The sequence below is a fragment of the Miniopterus schreibersii genome, assembly GCF_964146895.1.
Source record: "Miniopterus schreibersii genome assembly, chromosome: 14".
Taxonomy (NCBI): Eukaryota; Metazoa; Chordata; class Mammalia; order Chiroptera; family Miniopteridae; genus Miniopterus; species Miniopterus schreibersii.
Genome location: NC_138114.1, coordinates 55,399,271 through 55,421,430, shown reverse-complemented (window position 1 = coordinate 55,421,430; position 22,160 = coordinate 55,399,271). Strand labels below are relative to the sequence as shown.

At 58.5% G+C, this 22,160-nt stretch overlaps 1 protein-coding gene across 2 annotated transcripts in view; it reads left to right on the top strand.

The window, feature by feature from the left end:
• The window catches only part of HTRA1 (HtrA serine peptidase 1), a gene marked incomplete at its 5' end in the record, with an annotated part of 43,711 nt that extends 23,173 nt beyond the window's left edge, over nucleotides 1-20,538 (top strand). Inside the window, 6 exons of one of the 2 annotated variants that reach the window (XM_081158330.1) lie at nucleotides 13,076-13,270; nucleotides 14,194-14,226; nucleotides 15,502-15,616; nucleotides 16,805-16,862; nucleotides 18,512-18,607; nucleotides 19,844-20,538. In XM_081158330.1, coding sequence (XP_081014456.1) covers nucleotides 13,076-13,270; nucleotides 14,194-14,226; nucleotides 15,502-15,616; nucleotides 16,805-16,862; nucleotides 18,512-18,607; nucleotides 19,844-20,012 — 666 coding nt within the window. In that variant the 3' untranslated portion in view covers nucleotides 20,013-20,538. Of the gene's footprint in view, nucleotides 1-13,075; nucleotides 13,271-14,193; nucleotides 14,227-15,501; nucleotides 15,617-16,804; nucleotides 16,863-18,508; nucleotides 18,608-19,843 lie in introns of both variants that reach the window. The other variant, XM_081158329.1, reaches the window with a different exon arrangement.
• Nucleotides 20,539-22,160: the final 1,622 nt, after the last annotated feature.

The following is a 22,160-nucleotide window of genomic DNA, read 5'->3' as shown; positions in this document are numbered from 1 at the left end:
TGCGTTGATCGGCAAACACACCTGGAGAAAGCATCTCTCTCCACCCCCACCCCACCCTGTGCCCCTTGATGTCCTGTGGGTCTGCACACAACCCTTCACACGTTTCCCCAGAGAGACCTTAACTCCTACAGGGCCCGAAGGGTCTGGCCCGACGGGGTGCCCCCTCCCTCCACCCCTCTGCCGAGCACCCCCTCCTCTATTGCCTCCCCACCCCCGTGCCACTCTGGGGACACATAACCCCTGAGACCATCACATTGACTTTATTTATCCCTCTCATCTTACCCTAACTTACAATTGACTGATTTATTTGCCGATTTCAGTTCCTCTTTGCTGCTAGAGTCAGGGACCCCCTTGTCAGGCAGGTGGCCCCAGTATGCAGGGTCCCGGGTGCGAGTGTGGGAGACCCCGCTCGGCTCAGACGGAAGCGAGGCCCAGGGCTCGTTGGGGGCAGGGTGGGGAGGCACCTGGCCGGGCTCCTGCCTCCGATTCTCAGATGAGATGATGATGCACCAGGCAGGTTGCAGAAGCCACCCCCCGCTGCCCCCTGCTGCCCCCCACTTTCCTCCCGACTCCTCAGCCAGTGCTCCCTGCTCCCAGGGTGCCTGGGTTTGGATGACACCTGGCTTTGCTGGGGCTCCGGGAGCTTGTGGCCTCAGGTAACTCAAGGCGCTGGGAGGTGGGGAGGCTTCCTGTGGGCACAGTTCCCTGACGCCGGCAGCCGGGGGAATATTTAGAAGCAGCCTGTGGAGGCTTGTCGGGTGGTTTCCTCCCCTCACCCCCAGGCCTGCGCCTGTCCCTGGCCACCTTTTGGGCCAGACGCCACCTAAAGATCTGTTTGAAGTGGCTGAGGAGTGAGACCTGGGGGTGGGGGTGGCTTGTGTTCAGAGGCCCTTTTACTGCTGAGCTGGATGCAGGCCCCAGGGGCACAGGGACGGGCTCTGGTCCTCTCCAGGCCCCAGGGCCACGGGGACGGGCTCTGGTCCTCTCCAGGCCCCAGCGGCACGGGGATGGGCTCTGGTCCTCTCCAGGCCCCAGGGGCACGGGGACCGGCTCTGGTCCTCTCCAGGCCCCAGGGCCACGGGGACGGGCTCTGGTCCTCTGCAGGCCCCAGGGCCACGGGGATGGGCTGTGGTCGTCTGCAGGCCCCAGGGCCACGGGGACGGGCTCTGGTCCTCTCCAGGCCCCAGGGGCATGGGGACGGGCTCTGGTCCTCTGCAGGCCTGTCTCCCAGAGTCTGGCCCTGGGTGTGGAGACTCTGCCCTGGGTTCTCTGAGGGAGGAGGGTCCCGGGGAGGATGCCGAGGGAGGGAGAGAGCAGCATGACTCACGCCCGCCCCGCAGCCGGCTCTCCTCAGGCAACCTGACTGTCAGAGGCGCTGACTCAGCCGCTGCTGGTCCAGAGCGAGTCAGGTAACGCAGAGCCTGCCTGGCCCGCGCCTGTCTCTCCCTGGTCGGGCCCCGGGGCCTGGCGTGCGGATTGCGTGGCCGGCCGCCCCTCACCGTTTCCTCCTCTGCGCCCCTCCCCTCCCTCTGCGCCCGTCTCCTGTGGCCTCTCTCCTTTCTGCCCCCGACCTCACAGAGCTGCCGTTGCATTTGCTAAAGATGCCACAGACCCTGTCGATGTTCCGGTGCCCGTTAGCCTGTGGACTTTTACCATCTTTAGGGGCTGGGATCCATGTTTCATTAGGCACCTCAGCGCCGACGCGGAGGGGCGGCCTCGCCGGGGCCTTTGTCCTGGGCCCGGGAGGCGCTCCTCCTCCGGGTGGCGGTGCCCTTTGGAATGTGAAACGTTTCAGTTCCCCAAACCACCGAGCCAGGGCCCTTGTGTGTTCTCTGGCCCCGGTTCAGGAACTTAAGTTGATTGAAGGGAATTCTTTGGCTGCTTTTTTCTCTTAATATGGTCATGCCTTTTTTCAGTTGGCACTCTCTCCCCGGGGCATCGGACAAACGCTCTTATTTATGGTTCTGGCAAAGCAGTTGCCAGGTCGCCGGCTCCGAATTTGTAGGTGGCCCATTGGGAGTGTCTCCTGTCGTCCTCACTGAGGGGGGACATGCATTGGTGCCACTGGACAGTTTAGGGAGCGTGTAACCACGTGTTGGAGTCCAGGGGGTATTTGCAGCCCATATCCCGCCTTCCGTCTGTTTTTGTAAATAAAGTTTTATTGAAACAGAGGCATAGAGCAGAGTTGAGTAGTTAGGATGGAGACCACATGGCCCGGGACAGAAGCTGATGTCACTCGTCTTTCCCTCGCAGGGACTGTGCTGTTTTGCTGCAGGTGCTGCGTCAGTTTTTCTGGGTCCAGCAGAGAGAGGTCTTAATTTTACCCATTTCTCTGTCATAATGTGAATTTAAAGATGTTTTGCAAAGTATTATCCGGTTTTGTTTTCTTTAACCCTCACCTGAGGATATTTTTTTCTGTTGCTTTTCAGAGAGAGTGGAAGGTGGAGAGAGAGACAGAGAGAGGGGACCATGGATGTGAGAGGGACACTGATTGGCTGCCTCCCGCACTCACCCCAGCTGGGGCCGGGGATCGAGCCTGCAACCCAGGTGCGTGCCCTTGGCCGGAATCGAACCTGGGACCCTTCGGTCTGCGGGCTGACATTCTAACCACTGAGCCGAACTGGCCAGGGCAAATTATTATCCAGTTTCAAATCTTAATGATCGTTTACAGCCTGGTCTGTTCACTCTTTCCCTTATCACTTATTTATTCAAGGATTTTCTCTGTATTAATTGAGCATCTGTTTCGGTCAAACACTGTTAAGTGCTGAGGTTGTATCAGCTGTGAGGCTGCGACCTAGCCAGGGAGGCCGGAGATCGCAGTAAGGGCCGCGGTGAGTACAAGGCAGGAGCGTGCGGAGAGGCCGCAGGCCGGGCGGGGACACCTCTGTAGGCCGTGTGGGCAGGAAGGCTTATCCGAGGAGGGGACCTCGAGCTGAGAGCCCGGCGAGGGAAAGGGAAAGGGAAAGGGGGGGCACTTGAGCGGCTTAGCTGACCTTTTCTGCCCGGCCTGGAGGACCTGGACCTTGGACCAGGTGCTCACGTATTTCCCAGGAGTCTGCAAGAGCTGGTTCCTCGGGGTATTGTCTGCTCTGCTTGTTGGCCTTGGGCCTCTGGGATCCCTGGTCAGACTCCGGAAAGCTCCAGTTTCTCAGGCAGTCAACCTCCTGAGGGTCTGAATGTGTGACGTGTTCACAAGGGACCGGTCACCTCTCATTCATGGCAGGGTCGAGTCAGCTTCCCAAAGCTGTGGCAAGGGAGAAATAGGACATTCTGGCCAACTGAGGACTGGTTATTCTAATAAAAGTGTTAATTAACAAGTTACTTTTGTTAATGAAGGCACCAGAGTCTGATGAGAACACAGGACTCACTCTCTCTTTGCTGTGGCTACCGGGCGGCTCATAGAAACCACTGCCCTGTGGTAAGAATATTCTCTATGTCCCCATTTTTAAAAAATATTTTAAAAATTTTTTTAAAAATTGATTTTTAGAGAGATAAGAAAGGAGAGGGAGAGAGAGAAAAAAACATCAATGTGAGAGCGGAGCATCCAATCCAGCGCAGGCCCCCTACTGGGGATGGACCCCAAAACCCGGGCATGTGTCCTGCCTGGGAATCAAACCGGTGGCCTTTCAGTGCACAAGACGATGCCCCGCCACCTGAGCCACACCGGCCAGGGCTCTATGTCCCTATTGTATGTCATGAATCTATATTAAGTAACTTCTTTTAATAGGCCCTATGTCACTGACCATCTCAAATTATTTTTATCTAGCGGAGGGCATATATATTTACAATTTTTTTAAAATAAATGTGAAAGGAATTATATATTCTGGGCGATTTCTCTGCATATGGCACAAGCTCTGAGTGGTCGCAGGACGCGAGGAGCCAGTGCGCCTTCAGTCCATGGGGCGCCGAGGGCCGGAGACCGGGCTGCATCCAGAGCCAGTCACCCAGACTGGAGTACCCGGCGCGGCTCACCCCGCTTTGAGATCCTGGCGGACCTTTCAGGACCCGGCCTGTTCATTCTTTCATTTAGTCGCCTCCCCATTCACTGGTTTTTATAAATATTTATTGGCCAAACACGGCTGTAGCAGCAGCAGCCAAGATGAAGTCAGCGGGTGCAAGTGGGGGTCAAAGGCGCGACGTACGGAGAAGACGAGAGTCGCAGCCCGCGGGGACAGCGTTTTCCTCCTGGATGCCGCGGAATAGAAACACCCCTGGCCACTGGCGTTGACGTTTTGTGGTTTGAACAACAAGACGTGGGCACACGAGGAAAGCTGGCGCGTCCTGCTGCAGCTTAGAGGAGACTGAATATTATGGGGCCGTCCGTTGGCAGCGGGGGGGGGGGGGGTTCCGTGTGGTGTTCGCCTTTTCCCGCTTCTTTATTTCTGCATAGCCTGTTCCTTCTCTCTCTCTGCCTCCAGCTCTCCCGCTTCTCTCATCTCTCCCACCTGAACCCCTTGCACACCTGCCACCGTCCCCTCCTTCCCCCGTCCCACGCCTCCCATCTCTGTTCGGTGACAATATGTCCACTGGGGAAGTGGACGGTGGCAGCTCGGTTCCACCGTCTTCGGGGTTTGTGTGCTGGTGATTCTCAGCCCGCAGAGCAGGCCCTTCCCGCTCCCGCCTCTGGGCTCCTGGGCCACGACCTCCGCTCACCGGCTCCCTCGGTCGCACCCGACTATCACTGAGGCTCCCCACCCCCTCTAACCTGCGTCCCCGCATCTGCCTCTTGGCCCACCACCTCCGCCTCTGGCAAGGACACCTTATGGGTGGGTGACCCCTGGACTCACAGGCGCTGTGCTCAGGAGGGCCCCCCGCTTGGTGGTTTAATGCTCTGAGGTCACTGTCTTAATTTTATCTTTGAATTTGTGTTTTGTCACTGACGTCTCCTGAGACAGTGGAGCGTGTGGTGGGTGTTCCTCGCCCTGTGGCCCTCTCACCCCCCCAGGGCGGGTTCTCTGCCTCCCAGCTCCCGGACCCCTGGGACTGCTGGCCCTGAACAATAGTCACCACCAGCCTCCTTTCCGCAGGGGAGTTGGGTTAGGGCGAGCACACCCCATGGCGTCTTGGGGCAGCGGATGGAAGCAGGGCTTGGGCGGATGATGCCACGGGCGTTCTGCCCGCGACCAGGCAGGGCCTAGCCTCTCCCATCCCATCCAGGTACCAAGTACATCCTGATGAGGAAGGAAGTAGCAGTACCCTTGAGGTGGTCTGTCCTCTGGGGGTCAAGGCAGTGGGCCCTTGGGATGGGGAGGTGCCCCACTCGACTTTCCCATCCCTGGTGGGGCACCGTGCACGGCTCTGTCTGGTAGCTGGTGGGCAGAGCACTGAGTCCCAAGGCCCCTGGGTCTGCACTCACCCCATGAGTATCTTTGTGCCCCAGGGAGCGGGACACTAAATAGCAAAAAAATAAATAAAAATCCAGACAGCTTGAGAGAGAACAGCAAGGAAGAAAGGAAAAGCTTAATACTTTAGACCTTTATTGGCACTTTAAAGGTCTAAAACAAGGCATCCACGTTTTTATTTTGCCCTGAGCCCCACAAACTATGTACCTGGTCTTGCCCAGTAGCTCAAATCCAGCCCATCTGCTCACCTGGGTCCACAGCCCACGGACCTGCCCACCTCCCCGGCCCTCGTGGGCCACCTGCCCGCTTCCCAGCGGGACCACGGGCCCTCTGATGTCTCAGGTGCCCACGTCCCCTCAGCCCCTCCGCGGCCCACTCTGCTTTTCCTCTGCAGCCAGGCGGGTCCTGCAGCACTGCCTCCTGCTGGGAACGGGTGGGCGACGTGCTGTTTTCGCCACTGCCTATTTTTTCAGGAAAATGAAAGGTTAGCGTAACTGTTTCCAGGAGGCGCGTTGACTCACCCGGTTGAGCCGGAGCCAGTCGCCGAGCATTAGCCTTTGAAGCAACCTCAGCCTCAGGCCGGGCCCGGAAGCGCGTGTGCTGGGCAGCTGGCCGCTGCGGCGGCTTCTGCAGATTCAGCAGCAAAAATATTTTTGTAACAGGAGCACTTTATACTTTTCAAAGAAGAGAAAGAAGCATTGACCTGCCTCATTTGGTTAAAAAAAAAAAGCTGCCGGTGTTTAGTTTCGTTGGTTTGTTTTATTGCTCTTGTCTTGGCGCTCAGGGGACAGGGTCATGATGAGATGAGCTCTCAGGCCGCTAGGCAGAGCCCAGGTGGCCAGCGCTGAAGCAGGGGTGGGCCGTCGCGTTAGGCCCTCTCTGGACGGTTGCCGGCTGAGCCGGCGTTGGGAGCGGCCCGGGAGGCTGTGGGAGCTCCTGTGGTCACCTGACCCGCTGGGGAGTCGGATGAAAGATTTACAGAGGACCCTGGCGCCTGTTTGGATCTTACCAACTTAACTGCTGTCTGCTGATAGGTGTTTTTGGAAATCAACCAGGTCTTCTGGGAAGAACCCTAATTATCAGAGCGGGGGTGCCCTTGGGAGTCACCAGGCTCAGCTCCTGTATTTTAGAAGTGGAGAGACCGAGACCCAGAGAGGTCCAAGTGGCCCAGCGTTTTGGAGTGAGTTAATGTGAGATCAAGACCAGATCCAGATGTCCTGCTGCCCGGGACAGTGTGCTCCCAGGATACGCAGAGGCCGAGGGGTATGCGCACACGTGCACGTGTGTGTGGGCCTGTGTTCGCGCGCGTGTGTGTGTGAGTGGTGTGTGCGTGTGAGTGTGTGCGTGTGTGTGACGGGGGTGTGCGTGGTGTGTATGTGTATGCGTTTCTGTGTTCGCGAGTGTGTGTGTGAGAGTGGTGTGTGCATGTGAGCGTGTGCGTGTGTGTGACGGGGGTGTGCATGGTGTGTATGTGTATGCGTTTCTGTGTTCGTGTGTGTGTGCGCACGCGTGCACACATGCGGGGGGGTGAGTGCCTGTGTGTATGTGTGCATTTTGCCTAAGCCTTCAGTCTGCAGCGCCCCGGGTGGATCTGGAGAGCAGCCAGAAGCACGCCATCAGCCTGGCCCTTGCTCAGCTCAGCCCCAGCGTCTCTTCCCCGGGGGATCCCGGCAGTCGTGACTCACTTCAGCGAGAGCCCAGGCCACGCGGAGCCCTGAGGGCAGGGGTGTCGCACAGGCCTGCCCCACTCCCAGCCCGGGCCTGTCTGAGGATGGTGGGAGCTCCACGCTGGAAGAACAGCGTGGCCCCGGGAGGCAGGAACTCAGCTTCCTCCGCCCAGCCTCCCTTCTGATTTTCCTTCCAGTCCCCCGTTACCCTGTTGTATGACGTCTCCTCCCCCATCACCTGCCCCTGTGGACAAGTCCGGGCCCACAGCAGCTCTGTCTTACTCGCCAGCTGTGCTCTGAGCATCTGGCAGTGGGCAGAGTGGGCTGGTGACAGGAGCACCTAGGATCTCAAGGGCACAGAGGATTCTGGTCCCGGTAATGCCACCACTGAACTGTGGGACCCTCGGTCCCTTGGTGAGGGGAATGGGCACAGTGTCCATGGAGTGGCTGATTGTAAAGGCCAAGGGAATGCCAGAGCCCGAGGCAGGTAGGGGATGCTTGCCAGGCCTGGGCTTGCCTATGGCTCTGCGCGGATCACTGTCTTGCTGACCGCTGCAGAAATTCAGAGGCCACTGCTTTCCTCTGAAGCAGACCTCTTCTCTTGCCCCCTCCCCATCCCCCCAAAAACCTGCACAAAAGAGCACACTCACTAGAGCCCTTTCTGAGCATCGTTAGGTACTAGGATCTCCACTTTCATGAGCTGTTTCCCCCGAAGTTCCTCTCCCTGCTGGCAGAGCCCTGGGGTGGTTTTAGGTTCACTCCGTCCACCCCTTTCCTGATGTGGGCACCTCCCGAGTCTGCTAGGCAATCACGGGCCACGATCCCCTCCCCAGTGGGTGGCCGAGGGCAACCTTATGCCCTGTTGCTGGCCAGTGACCCACAAGGAGGAATGTGCTGGGCCCCTCGGGTTCTCTGCTCTTACGAAGGGACACACGGGAGAAAATGTCTTTCCTTCCACGGGGCATTATCATCTTTGCATGACGCCTGGCGTGACGATCGCCGTCTCGTGGCCACGGGAACAGGCTGACCAGACAAGAGGAAGGAAGGAGCCTCCCCTTCTCTTGTCCTTGAGCCTTTGGGGTGATCAGCCCTGGCCCCACCTGCCCTTGAACAGGTGGATATTCATTCCATTTCTGGTTGGGTTTTGTTACTTGCAGCTGAAAACACCCTTATGATACGCCCCGGTCATCTTTAGTGTTGATCTGTGTTTAGCCCGTCCGGAAGATCCTGGGCCGAGCGGGCCGTGGAGGTGGTCATTGGGACTTGGTCTCTCTTCAGTGCCGTGTGCCCTGGTGGCTGTGTGGCTCTCCACCCATCAGATGTTAAGCCTGGAGGGCACAGTGGCTTTCATCCGCCTTCGTGGTCACGGTGCCAGCTCTCCTGAGACGCCTGGTGAATGCCAGTTGAGAAAGCTCTGTGTTGGCAGCGGTCTGTGGGAACAGTGCCGCTGGGCCCACGGGTTGTTGAGAGAATCTTCAGTCATAGCAGGCACCAGCCTCCCCCAAGCTTTAGCATTAAACCGACCACACAATTAGCATCCTGCCTACGGCTAGTATGAGTGTGAGTCTGGAGTCCACACCCAGGACTTCTGACACCCCCCCGGCCCTTCCTCCATCGACCTGGGCGGCAGTGGGCTGACAGCTCAGGTAGTGGGGGGTTCGTGTGTTCTCAGACTCACTCTCGTTGGCTCTGTCGTGAGGATGTCATTTAGCATCACTGAGCTTGCAGGCTGCGGGCAGGTGTGCATTTCAACCCAGGTGACCCTTTTCCCTCCAGCTTCCCAGGCTTCCCCACTCACGAGCAAAAGCACGACCTTGAGGACTGGGATGTCCCTCGTCCTGGAAGGACTTGGGCCAGTCTTGAGCTGGGTGGGGCCGAGGGCTCCCTCTCGGCTCTGACGTGGAGCCTGGGAGCTTTGTTTTGGCCCCTGAGGAGCTCTCCCGCCTTCCTCCTTTGGTGCAGGAACTTGCGAGCTTGCGTCTCAACCCCCTTAGTGTTTGGAGCAGCTGACGCAAGACACAGAGCCCAGCCTCATGCTCCCCCTCGGGGCTCTGCTGTCTTCATCTGCCCGGTGGGGGAGGCTGTCTGCCTCTACTTCATAGGCCTGCCCCAGGCCCCGAGGCTGCGAGGCTCCAGCGAGATGGCGAGACGAGACGAGACGAGACGTGGGAAGTGGCTGTTAGGAGAAGGGCTGGCATCTCCAAGACGGCTGTGGCTGGGGCCGCTTCAGAGACCAGTCGGTGTCTGCAGCCGGAGCCTTGGGACGCCTTGATGTGGGCGGTGGGGAGCCAGCCGTGGAGAGCAGCACAGGGTGAGACCGGGCACCGGCGGCTGGCGTTTCCCGTCTGCAGGTCACGGCCGGGCGTGGCTGTGCACTTCCAGCCCTATCTGCCTTTCATCTGCCCGAGTCCCCCCGTGGAGCGTCTGTCTAGACAGCTGTGGAAGAAAATGTTCAGTCACTGCGCAGGAATGTGGCCAAAACGTATGGCCGCTCTGGACAGATGGCCCCGAGGGGAGGGGAGGCTGAGCGTCAGCTCCACTTGGACATGGAACTGACTGGGAGCCTGGTGCTGTGGGGCCAGCTGCCTCCCTAAAACCAGCCCCGCAAAGGCACTTCCACGGAGGGCCGTAAGCTGGCCGGGCCACCTCTCTGTCCCCGTCCCTCTGTGGCAAAGGTCCCCGCCTGCAGTTAGAACCCTGGGTCGACACGCCCCAGGAGTGCAGGTCTCAGAGCTGGGATGCCCGTGTTGTTCCACCAAGCTGCTCGTCAGTGTGAGAAGTCATTCCTCTGAGCCTCAGCTTCGACGTCTGTAAAATGGGGGGAACATGCTCTAACTCCTCAGGTGGTTATGAAAGTGCTTTGTCACCTGGGACGTCAGGTTCGTTCCCTTTGTATCAGTTCAGGCTTCCTGTTGCATCGGCTCCCCTGGTTGTGCGTCTACCTGCTTTTTTCTAATGCGGGTCCTTCACCGTCTGAAACGTTTGAGTGAACAAAAGCTTGCGCAGCCCGGCCAGCGTGGCTCAGCGGTTGAGCACCGATCTCTGAGCCAGGAGGTCACGGTTCGATTCCCGGTCAGGGCACATGCAGGGTTGTGGGCTCGATCCCCAGTCGGGCGCGTGCACGAGGCAGCCGATCAATGACTCTCATCATTGATGTTTCTCTCTCTGTCTTTGCCTCTCCCTTCCTCTCTGAAATCAATAAAGACATGTTAAAAAAAAAAAAAAAAAAAAAGCTTGCACAGGTGGGAATCAGTGCTGCCCTGTGACCTGTGTTTCCTCCTGTTTGCTCAGGACTGGTCTTTGGGAGTCTCTGGGCTGGATCACTGGTGTCCCCTTGTCCAAGCCTGTGTGGTCACCTGAGTGTGGGTGACCTTTGCTGCACTGGGGCCACACTTGCCCACAGGGTTCTCTGGGCATCCCCTGGAGGCCTGGCCCTATCCAGCAGGGGTGGCTGAGCAGCGCGCAGGCCCTCGGGGTCTCTCCCCTGTGCCTTCGCAGCTCTGCACCCCCTCCCTCTCAGTGGTCGCCTCTTCCCCTCGCTCTAGGCCTGAGCTCAGGCTGGAGAAGGGGAGTTATAGAGACACTGTCTTGACCCCCCTCTGCCTCCTAGGTACCCTGAGTCCCGGGAGCCCTGGGGACGGGGGGGGGGGTGGCGGTGGAGTTGCTCGGAGCTTTCTGATGGGATTCCCACCTTGTGGCTGAGCTGACGTGGGCCAAGCCCACCCTTCTGCATTTGAACTTGGTTGCATGCACGAAAATTGGTGAGAAGCAGCTGTTATCTTGGGCAGCCAGGCAGACCCGGCCCAGGACCCTTCACCACGGTGTCCCCTTGCTCACCCCTCAAATTAACCCCAAAGGCTGTTCCCAGGCCCTGAAGGAGGAGTCATGTCCCCCGGGGGCCTCCCCCATCACGGACCCTAACTCCTGTCCCCGCCCGCCGGCTGCACTGTGACTGCTGGATGAGGTCATTGCTGGCAGGGGCAGCTGGCCTGGCCCCAGGGTAAACAGGCCACAGGCCGTGCTGAGCTGGCTGGAGTGCCTGGACGCTGGGGAGTGGCAGGGGTGGTGGTGGGGAATGTGAGGCTGCAGGCCTGCCCCCTCCAGAGCAGCACCGGGCACTCTGGCCTCACATGACCCCGAGGTCAAAGAGTCACTGTCCGGGCAGACCTGTGCCACCAGCCTTCTCCTGGGTGAACAACTGGGTGGCCCGGACTGGCTTGTGGGATTTTCGTTGGTGAGGTTTCCCCATTGGGTCTGCACAGGTCCCAGTACTTATATGATGCTTACCTGGCCCACTCCCATGATGCTTAAAATGAGCCGGGGGCCCGGCCGGCATGACTCAGTGGTTGAGCCTCGTCCTATGATCAAGGAGGTCACAGTTTGATTCCCAGTCAGGACACATGCCCAGGTTGTGGGCTCGATCCCAGTAGGGGGCTTGCAGGAGGCAGCTGATCAATTAATGTTTCTGTCTCTCTCTCTCCTCCTTCCTCTCTCTGAAATCAATTAAAACATTAAAAAAAAAAACACCAAAAAAACCCCACAAGCCAGGCGCTGCTCAGATCTTAAGTCACTTAATTCTCACAACTAACTGATGAAATGGACGTGTGACATGACCCCATTTTCCAGATGAGAACACCGAGGCCCCAGTGGTTGTGAGCTCAGGCCAGGATCTCATCGGCAGCCTGGCCAGAGGTCTGTGCTCTCGACCACAGTGCTCTACCAGGCGCCCCGGTAACTGGCCTGAGGGGCGTCCCTCCTCACGCGTCTCTCTCGGAGTCAGTTTCAGGTCTCAGGTCCCGCCTCCAACGTCCCTTTCTTCCTCCGTGACCTGCTGGGCCGCAGCTTCCTGGGCAGCCCCTTCCTGATTGGGGTGGAGAGGGGTCTTCGTGGAGAGGAGCTGTGTGTGGTGGGTGAGAGAGCCTGGGGCCCGGGTCACAGCCCCAGGGTTAGGTCCCTTCTCTGTCTCAAGTCATTCAGTTGCTCAGAGCCTCAGTTTCTTCATCTGTTAAACGTCCCCCATTAGCTGGTGTCAGCTCTGTCCTTGGCAGAGGACATGCTGAAGTCACCGCTGGTGTGCTCTTCCCAGCCCACCCGCTGGACCCCCTGGCTTCTTTCTTTTGTGAGGTGGACAGACATGAGGACTCGAACTGCAATTAGCACGAGGCCAGGGCCTGGCCCACGTTGTTTGGGGCAGCTGCTCGTGTTGACTCAGAGAACAAGGCAAGGACTCCTTGGCTCTGGGAGGAAGGGAGGTGGGGGGCCAAGGCCTCCCCTGGTGGACGCCCAGCTCTTTCCGGCCTGGTGACTCGAGCTGGCTTCATTTCATCCCGAGTGGGATTGGAGGGTTGATGGGGCTCTGGCCCTGCCCTGCCTTCATGGGACAGCCAGGATTGGGCTTGTGACTCAGCCTCACCCGGCTGGGAGCAGAGGTGGCTGACGGGGGACCTTTTCAGACAAGCAGAGAGCCCACCTCTTGGGTCTTGGTGTCTGGGGGTCCCGGACGCCTCGCTGCTCCGACCCCATCTGTCGCTGCTCCGATACCAACCTCACCGGGTTGGTATGTTCTTAGCACAGGACACATCCAACTGAGTCAGAGCCATCCCTGCCCTCAGTCTCCCGACTGCCCGGCACTCAGGAGAAAGTGCCCGTGGGAGCAGCTCCAGCCTGTCCCTGCCCCCAGGGGTGTGTGGGCTCAGGGTCCTCCCCGGGCTTTGCTCTCTAAGATAACCCCAGGCAGCTTGCCCCATGTCTGAAATGCATCTCCCTCCGTCTCCTGGGCCTGAGGTTTCATGGTGAGTCTGTGCCCGTCGCTCCAAGACGTGCGGAGACCCCAAGGTGGCCGCCAGCCACCTCCCACGTTTTCCTTGGCTCGTGGCCTCGGCGCTCACCGCAGCGCCACTGATTGTCATGGGTGGGAAGGGAAGCGCCACCCTGGGCCTGGAGGGGATGGAGGACAAGCTCGGTTTCCCCGGGCCTGGCGTCTGTGGTGCCCGCGTGGCCCTGTCGCCGCCACACCTGTGCGCACGTCCCTTCTGTGCACCGAGCGACGCCAACCTTGTGTTCCAGGGGAAGCTGCCGGTGCTGCTGCTCGGCCGCTCCTCGGAGCTGCGGCCGGGGGAGTTCGTGGTCGCCATCGGAAGCCCCTTCTCCCTTCAGAACACCGTCACCACCGGCATCGTCAGCACCACCCAGCGTGGCGGCAAGGAGCTGGGGCTCCGGAACTCGGACATGGACTACATCCAGACAGACGCCATCATCAACGTGAGCCAGGCCGCCTGCCGGGCTCCGGCAGGTCCTCGGACAGACGGGCTCAGGAACCAGGGTGGGGGCAGGTCCTCAGGTGCTGAGCCGGGAGTTAGTTCCCTTTGCAGCCCTAGAGCAGGTGAGGCCGGGCTGGCCCTTGGTCCTTAGACACCTGCAGGGACTGCAGAGAAGGGGACTTTAGATTTGCCAAGGTCTGCGGCCCGGAGGAGCCCCCCTCTCCCAGGGCAGCAGACTCTCGTGGAGCTGCCTTGGTGGCTTTGTGGCAGGAGGGATGCTCCCCTGGCGCCCAGGAGGTGTCCGCTGTGCCTTGGGGTGCAGTCTAAGCATCGCCCCCACACTGTTCAATGTCTGAGGAGTCCAGGGGTTGCTCCACACACTCTCATTAGTGGAATCTTTTCTAAGTCACATTTTTCAGTTGTCTCCCGATAGGATTGACGTTTGTAAAAAGCAATGTTGCCCCCAACACCCATCTGTTTATTAGACCCATCTGTGCATCGCTGCCTCGGATAGGTTTTATTCCCCAACTTTTCTGTGGTCTGTGCAAAGTAATGGAAACAGAGCAAATCATGCGGATTTCTAGGCCCAGCCGTGGAGCGGGGGCCACACAAATGGGGGGCTGAGCAGACGGAAATCCCGGGCTTCGGCAACAGGTGGGCAGCCGGGCTGCTGCCAAGAGAAAGTTGTGCTGGGTGTTTTAGGGAGTTCATCGGTGGCCTCTGAGCTTTGGAGAGAAAAAAATACCATTTATGGCATATCTGAAACTTTCTGAAAGTGGTGAAGGTCCCTTTTTTCCCCAGAAAAAATATTAGGGTGACAAGAACAATCCCAGGAAAGAGCCTGCACGCAGGAGCCTGCGGGCAGGGAGGTAGGTGGGAGGGAAGGACAGAAGCTCATAACTTTTCATTTCTGCTTGCTTTCAGTACGGGAACTCGGGAGGCCCGCTAGTGAACCTGGTAAGGCCTTTCTTATATGGTTCTTCCTTTGCTTTCTTTTCAGACATGAACTTGCCCAGCACATTCCTTCTTTTAAAGTGACACCTGTGAATGTTGGTCTCCTTAAGAATCACCCTCCTTTTCTTTTTGGGGGGAGTAAGGGATGTGGGAGTTGAGGCTGGAAGTTATGTCCCTGGACACGCTTGCGCTTCAGTTACAAGGAAACGCAGTGGGATCCGGGTCTGAGCGGGAGGAGCTGGAGGAGCCGGCCTGTGTTGGGAAGGTGGCAGCAGGTCTGGCCTGTCCCAGAAAGACCTCCGATGAGGCCTCCGGGCTGCGGGAGGAGCTGGCTTGGCGTGTCCATGTCTTTGTCTTGGCCGGGAGCCCTCCCTCAAGACCTGGCTGGAATGAGGAGTTCCCCACTCCCAGAGACGTCACCCAGCCTGTATTCAAAGGCGGGAGCAGCAAAGGGAAGCCTCGGAGCCGGACTGTCAGCCAGGGCACAAGGGTGCAGCTTAGGGGTCACCGGCTCAGCTCTCAGTTACAGGTGACGAAACCGAGGCCACCTCCAGCCAGGCCCGGGATGGCGCTGCCTCCCGGAGGGTCCCCTGGAGTTGGGGGCTGGATCCTCGTGCCTCGGGAAGTGTGCAGGGAGTGATTCATATGCTCTCTGGGCCGGTTTCCTGTGTCAGCCTGAGTTGAACAAGCCACTTAACAATGGCGTTCAGGATAATGGCCGAATGGCGTGAGGCGAGCCCGCTGTTCCAGGACTGTTTCCGACTGAGGAGCGTGGACCAAGCTGTGGGTTTATCTAGAATCAAAGCCCAGCCCGTGAGCTGGAATCTTCCGTGACTTAGAGCTGGTGGGGGACGAGCAGAGGAAATGAGGCCCCGAGGCTGCATTTTCTGGAAATGAGGCGGGTGGGCCCATCCTGTCGGCAGAGGAATCCTGAGATGAGTGGAGCTGGGAGGAGCGGGAGGGTGGGGGCAGCCACCTGAGGCACTCAGAGGTTTTGTTGGAAACTTTCCTCGTGAAAGAGCAGATGTGTATCTTGAAACTATGTGCCTGAGGCGGTTTTATAGCGTGGTGAGGCCCTAGGATGGCCCAGCGTGTGGGTCGCCCTAACCAAGCGTGACTCAGCCCTGCCCCGGCGAGGCCTGTCCCCTGCGGCCCGACCCCCCCGCCAGCTCCCACCGCACGCAGACGGTCCTCTGTCCTCTCTCCCTCCCCAGCTCCCAGCTCGTCTTCAGGTGAACCTTTGTGGATTCCCTGAGCCATTTCTGTCTTGCCTTTCAGGACGGGGAAGTGATTGGAATTAACACCCTGAAAGTGACAGCCGGGATCTCCTTTGCCATCCCATCTGATAAGATTAAAAAGTTCCTAACCGAGTCCCATGACCGACAGGCCAAAGGTAACGAGAGAGCCCGCCAGCCAGCCAGCCGGTGGGAGATGCAGGCCCAAGGTGGCCGCTCGGGACAGGGAAACTGGGGACTCGGGACAGGGAAACCACACGCCTGAGGGTCCCCCAGGACTTTTAATCAGGAAGGGAAAGAACGCACGTCCTGAAGCCCCCGGGATTAGGTCGTAGAGATTTGCCATTTTTGACTGATGACCGTGAACGTTTCGTACAGGTTAATACGACCCTAGGTGATTCCTATACGTCATTTCAGCTCAACACTCACCTGGGTCATTGATGCCTTTGCCCGGTCATGTGGGGTTGTTAGTCCCACGTCACTGATGAGAAAGCTGAGACTCAGGGGGACCGTTCATTCCACTGAGGTGTAGGGACCCCCCTGCTCGGGGTCAGGCTGGGGTCCTTTGCAGGCGTGATGTTTACCTCCTACCTGGGGGTGGGGGAGGCTGATAGTAAACAGACAAATGAGATGATTTCAGGTACCAAGAGTGCTTCCCAGAAAATGAGGCAGGGAAATGGGCTGGGGAAGGGCAGCCAGGGGAGACAGTGCGGCCGGAAACCCCTCCTAAGTGGAGACCTGGGGGAGAGGGAGCCAGCAGGTGAGGATGTTGGGGGAGATCGTCCACCAGAGGACCAGCGGGGTCCAGGCCTCCGCACTAGACACAGGGTGGTGCGCACAGGACCCCAGAGGGGGCCTTGCGGCTGGATGCAGTGAACGCGTGGATGTGGAAGGAAGTCAGCCAGGGTCACAATGGCCACGGGAGGGCTGGGGTTGCACTTTAACTGCATGGAGAACATGATCTGGTTGATGTCTTTGAAAGGTCCCTCTCTGGGCTGCGAGGTGGCTCTGCTAAGGGGGAGGGGTGGCAGTGGGAGACCAGTTAAGAGGCTCTTCTGGTCACCCAGACCAGGGTGGAGGGAAGGGGCCACACTCTGGACTTAGGTGACAGACGGAACCCTTATCAGATGTCAGGATGGGGGAAGAGAAACCCAGGACCCCTCCTAGGTTTTCAGCCATGACCTGAAGGGACAGGAGTTACCACGGCTCACGGCAGAATTCAGCACAGACCCTCCTGGCCCTGACTGCCCACTGCGAACGGGGGGACTGAGCCTCGTGGCTCACGGTGTCCCCGGCATAGCCACCCAATGGGGCTGACCTCTGCTGTCCTTCTGTTGCGCCCCCAGGCAAAGCCATCACCAAGAAGAAGTATATCGGCATCCGAATGATGTCGCTCACATCCAGGTGGGTAGCAGGATGTGTGTCTGTCTTACAGCTGAATGAACCTGAACTTCAGAAGGTCCCCCCTGGCGCCCCCTGCAGGAGGGGCCCCGAGCTGCCCTGAGAGATCTCAGTCTCTGGTTAAAGTTTAACATTAGGAAAGAGCGGTGGGGCCGTGATCCTTGGCCCCCGTTTTACCTTTCAGTTTTTGGGGTTTTTATTTATTTATGTGTTTTTATTGATTTTTACAGAGAGAGGAGGGGAGAGGGAGAGGGAGATAGAAACATTGATGAGAGAGAGTCATCGATCGGCCGCCTCCTACACGCCCTCTCCTGGGGTTCAAGCCCACAACCCGGGCCTGTGCCCTGACCGGGAGTTGAACTGTGACCTCCAGGAACCACTGAGCCCCACCGACCAGGCTCTTGCAGTTTGTTTTTGTGTTCTGAGCAGGTCCTTCCTTCTAGAGGACTCTGCCTTCCGTTTTGCGGGCAGGCCCGAACAGCGGGGTGTTGGTCACTCTCCCTCAGGCCTTGCTGCCACCACTTGTCCTGTTGACACCCACATTCCGGGAGTGCCCGGCCCCGCCCTGTGTCCAGAGCACCCTGCTGGTCAGTTGGGCTGCATGTGGGCTGTGGCTCTGGAATGTGGTCAGGCCCGGGGTGACTGATGGGCTTGTTTTCCCCGAGCTGGTAGAAGTCGGGCATGTGGCTGCCAGGCCCGTAACACGCTGGTGTTTTTCACCCCTGATGAAAAAACCTGATGCAATCCCATGAGTCCTGGTAACTAAGGATGTCACTGAAATTACTGTGGGTAAACTCGGCAAAGAACAGGACATCCTAATATAGATATTAATATATTATTGTTATAATTGATTCTCTGTTAACTAATGGTGAACCCATAGTATAGGTTAGGTACGTATTACGAATGCTGGTACCTTTCTTAGCCAAGACTAAATGTGCATCAGTCTGGTCTTGAACTCCGGGAGACAAAGGTGTAGCCCTGGGCTCCGGCCTCCTGGGTTCTTGTCCGAGCTCTGCGACTTGCTGGGTTGTGAGTTTGGGAACGATTTGGCCTCTGAATGCCTCCGTTTCTGGCATCTGGGATGAGGTAACGGCACAGGCGTCCGGGTGTGTGGTGAGGACTGGGTGATTCAGTGTGCCAAGGCTTGGCTTAGTGGGCGGTGGCAGTGGTCACTGGCCGCAGTGACGCCAGCCATGTTTACCACCTGCTCGCACCGCGCCAGGCACTGGGCGTCCTGCTGTAGCCAGACGACCTCATCTAATTCTCACAACAACCCTGTCATGGAGGAAACGCATTGCCCCTGTTTTGCATTTGATCAAAACCAAGGCACAGAGAGGTCAAGCAACGGCCCCAGACCACACAGTTAGGAAGCGGCAGGGCCGAGGCCCCCAGCCAGCCAGCCGCTCTGCTGTATGGGCTCCTCGGGTGGCGGCTGCTATCAGCTAATGAGTCAAAGGAGTAAGAGTAATAAGCGTGCCCCTTGCTGTTGCCCAGTCCACCTCTGGGTCTAGGAGACGGGCGATTTAGAGCAGAATCGGGGACAGGAGGAGGAGCTTTACGTTGGAATTGGGCGGGAGAAGCGGTGGGAGCCGGGTCTGCGCCGGGAGGGCGTGGGCACGGGTGCTAACAGGCGAGCCTTGGCCCTCAAGCAGCAAAGCCAAGGAGCTGAAGGACCGGCACCGAGACTTCCCGGACGTGCTATCAGGAGCGTACATCATTGAAGTCATTCCCGACACCCCCGCGGAAGCGTGAGTCAGTTATTTTCCCTTTTCCCGATTTCCTGCGGGTTCCTGGGGCCACGTCAGCTCAGGTGACTGGGGGTCCTGCACAGAATGGTCGGGCGTCCTGGGTCAGCCCTGCCCATCAGATGTTCCACCTGGTTCAGCTTAGGGCTCTCCAGCGAGAAGGGGCTTCCCGCCCTCAGGGTCGTCCAGGTGGGAAGAGCTGTCAGCTCCGTAAGAGTCTCCTGGACAGGCCTGGCTGGGAAACGGGGTGTAAGGAGCAGGGTCCCTAAGACCCCGGGCAGGGGTCCTGTCCTAGGCATCAGGACCCTCCCCCCCTGACCCCATCTGTTATCGGTCAGGCTGTCCCTGTCCACACCTCTAAAAAATAACGAGGCCACATCTAAGTCAGATGGAAAGAAGTAGCTCGACCAGCAAGTGGGTGTGTTACCTGTGCTGACCCAGTATCCAGAGGAAAGTGGTGGACCGGGGCCAGCACACTCCCGGGGCTGGGTTTGGTGGACTCGCTGCTTTTGTGCCACCCACAGGTTAAGAATAGATTTTGCATTTTTAAATGTTTGAAAAAATTTTTAAAGGAGGGTAGCAGTTTATGACACGTGAAAAATGTGTGCAAGTCAAACGTCAGCGTCCGTCCTAAAGCTTTACTGGAACCCAGCCGTCCCCGGTAGATGAGATACGGGCTAGGGTGGCTTCTGGCTGTGACAGCAGAGTTGAGTGGTTGGGACAGAAGGACAGCGAGGCCCGTGAGGACTGAGCCGTCTCCTACCTGGCCCTTTGCAGAAAAAGCTAGGTGGCCTCTGGGCTATTTTGTGCTGTTATAGGTAAGATCTAAAGTCACAGCAGCAGCAACGCAAAGGAAGTGTCCCGGGACAGGACCATCGCCCGTCCTGGTACGAACAGTTCTCTGAGTTGTGACACCTATTACAAGAAGGTTGGCCTTGGCCACGGTACGTGGTCGGGGGACTATGGCACGCCCTTGCCTCCCCTGCGGTCAGTCTGTCACGGATCACACAAGTGCTGGTAGTTATTTCCGAAAAGGACACGACTGACAGTTTGTCCGAAAGCCTCAAAAGGAAATAACCCTCTAGCGGTCTAAGTCACGTACATTATTAGCCACCGCCCACCGTTTGCTCTGGGCCCTTAGGTTCTAACCCGCGCGGCCGTCACCGCCACGTTGACCGCCTCCCGTGGCAGCTGGACGGAGGCGTGGAGGCGTGACGGGTGTTCTCCCCTGTGTTGCAGTGGGGGGCTCCAGGAGAATGACATCATCATCAGCATCAACGGGCAGTCGGTGGTCTCCGCCAGCGACGTCAGCGACGTCATCAAGAAGGAGAACACCCTGAACATGGTCGTCCGCAGGGGCAACGAAGACGTCATGGTCACCGTGGTTCCCGAGGAGGTCGACCCGTAGGCGGAGCGTGAGCTGGGCTCCTGTTTCCCTCAGAGACTCCTCAGTGACTCTGCGTGGTGTCCTGGGCTGGTGGCACGGGACGCCGGGACTTCCGGCCGCCGGGCTGCCGTTCAGCAGAAGCACCCGGCCAACAGGTTCCTCCTTTGTAGTTTGCAGGCAAAACCAGTGTAACTCGTAGAGACTCGCCCCCCCCGACCCCCCGTATCGTATGTATGAGCTTTTCCCTCCAGCTTGGACTGTTCCCGTCACACAGGCAACATCCGTCCCCTCCTTTAGCTGAATCCCGTCCTGGTCCAGGGAAGGCAGCCGATGTGACGCGTAGATAAGAGGAAGGCCCCACGGGAGCCAGGTGCCCCGGGCCTGGGTGTGCGCCCCGTGGCCTTCACCCAGCGGGGGACAGGCTAGGACCACAGGAGGGTGAACGCTGGCTCCCCAGACAGCCAAAGCCGCCTCTTTGGGGAATCTCCTCAGACCGGGAGCACAGTGACTTCGAGTTTAAGCTATTAAAATACTTCTTCATACTTGGCTTTCTGGCACGCGTGTTTTCCTTTCCTCCCAGCAGCTGGTTACAGTTCCTCGGAGGTGATTACAGTGTCAAGGGGCCCCCGTGAAACCACACTGTCCACGCGGGTCGAGCTCGAAGTCCGAGCGGTGTTTCGAAATCCCCCTGCGGGGCTCGCTGGCGTAGGAACAGCTGTGCGCGGCCCCTGGCTCCAGGCAGTTGGATGTGAGGACGGTTGCACTCGCATCTGGAGCTTCTCAAGCTACAAAGAGCCTGTCGACCTCACACACCAGGCAATCGGTCAACAGAGATTTTCCGGGCCCCTGCTCTGTGCCAGGCACAGGGCTGTGTGTACAGAGGGGGATGCAGAGCAGGATGACCTGGCCCTTCCCTCCCCAGAGGTCAGTCGAGAAACTAGATCTCTTTTTCTTTTAATTCTCACTTGATTTTTTTAAAAAAAATTTATTATTTTTTTTTAGAGTGGAAGAGAGAGGAGGGGGGAGAGAGAGAGAAACATTGATGTCAGAGGGACACAAAAATTGGTTGCCTCCGGCACACGCCCCAACCAGGGTTGGGGATCGAACCTGAGATCCTTTGGTTCTCAGGCCAATGCTCCAACCACTGAGCCACACCAGACAGGGCAAAACAGGTCTCTTTTTCAAAGGGAGACGCTGCAGGAGATTAGGATACGACCCCAAACTGCCCTGGTCTAAGTCCCCAGAAAGCACAGGCTGAAGCTGATTCCCGTGTCCTGGTCTCTGAGATAAAAAGCAGACCGTGAGCTTGACGGGTGCAGAGCGGGGCTCCCCTCCAAGTGTCCCCGAGCGGGCACAGCCCCGGGTGGCTCCAGCCACCTCCATCTCCGTGAAGGTTTCCAAAAGTTTTGGAAGCCGGACCCAAGAAGCCTGTTGTAAAACTTCAGCTTGGAAATCTGCACAGGCCTGCGTCCCCACCGAAGCCCACGCCGGAGGGGAGGCTGTTTGCGCCAAGAGCGGAGGGTAAACGGTCCTCTAGCAGTCAGCAGTCTGGGGGGGCCTTGGACTTGACGGAGGTTCAGTTCTCTGGACCGAGAGCTTAATTGTCCCTGGACCAATGGGTGGCTAAGACCTCTGAGGTCAATTCAGAGCAGGAGAGGCTGTGGAAGGCCCGGGGCCAGGTGAAACAGTTGAGATCTGATTAAGCGAAGGCCTCTCAGTTCCGACGCCAGGCAGCCGGGCAGCTGGTGTCCTTGCAACCCCGTGCGTCGGGCCGTTGCTGTCTGCTCAGACGGCCGTCAGAGTCCGGAAGGAGCCGGTAAGTCCTCTCGCGCCTGGCGTGGGGCTTGCGTTCTCTCCCTCTGCGTTAGAGGGGATGCCGACTCAGAGAGCGGCCTGTGGCATCAGGGCTCCGTCGCAGCTGTTTTTCCGTGGGCCTGCTCCTCGGGGTGGTCCCCGGGGCCGAGAGGCTGCCACAGGTGGCATGGGGTCAGAGCAGCCCCGGCCCGAGCCCATTTCTCTCCAGCCTGTCATCGCTCGGGAGGCTAGAGATGGCTGGTCTGGAAGGAATCAGCAGGGCGAGCGCCTGGCCCGGGGCCTCTGTAAACACTCGGCAGCATCTCCCGGGCGTCCGAGGACCCTGGGTGGGGCCGGAGTTCTGCCTGCTTGCGT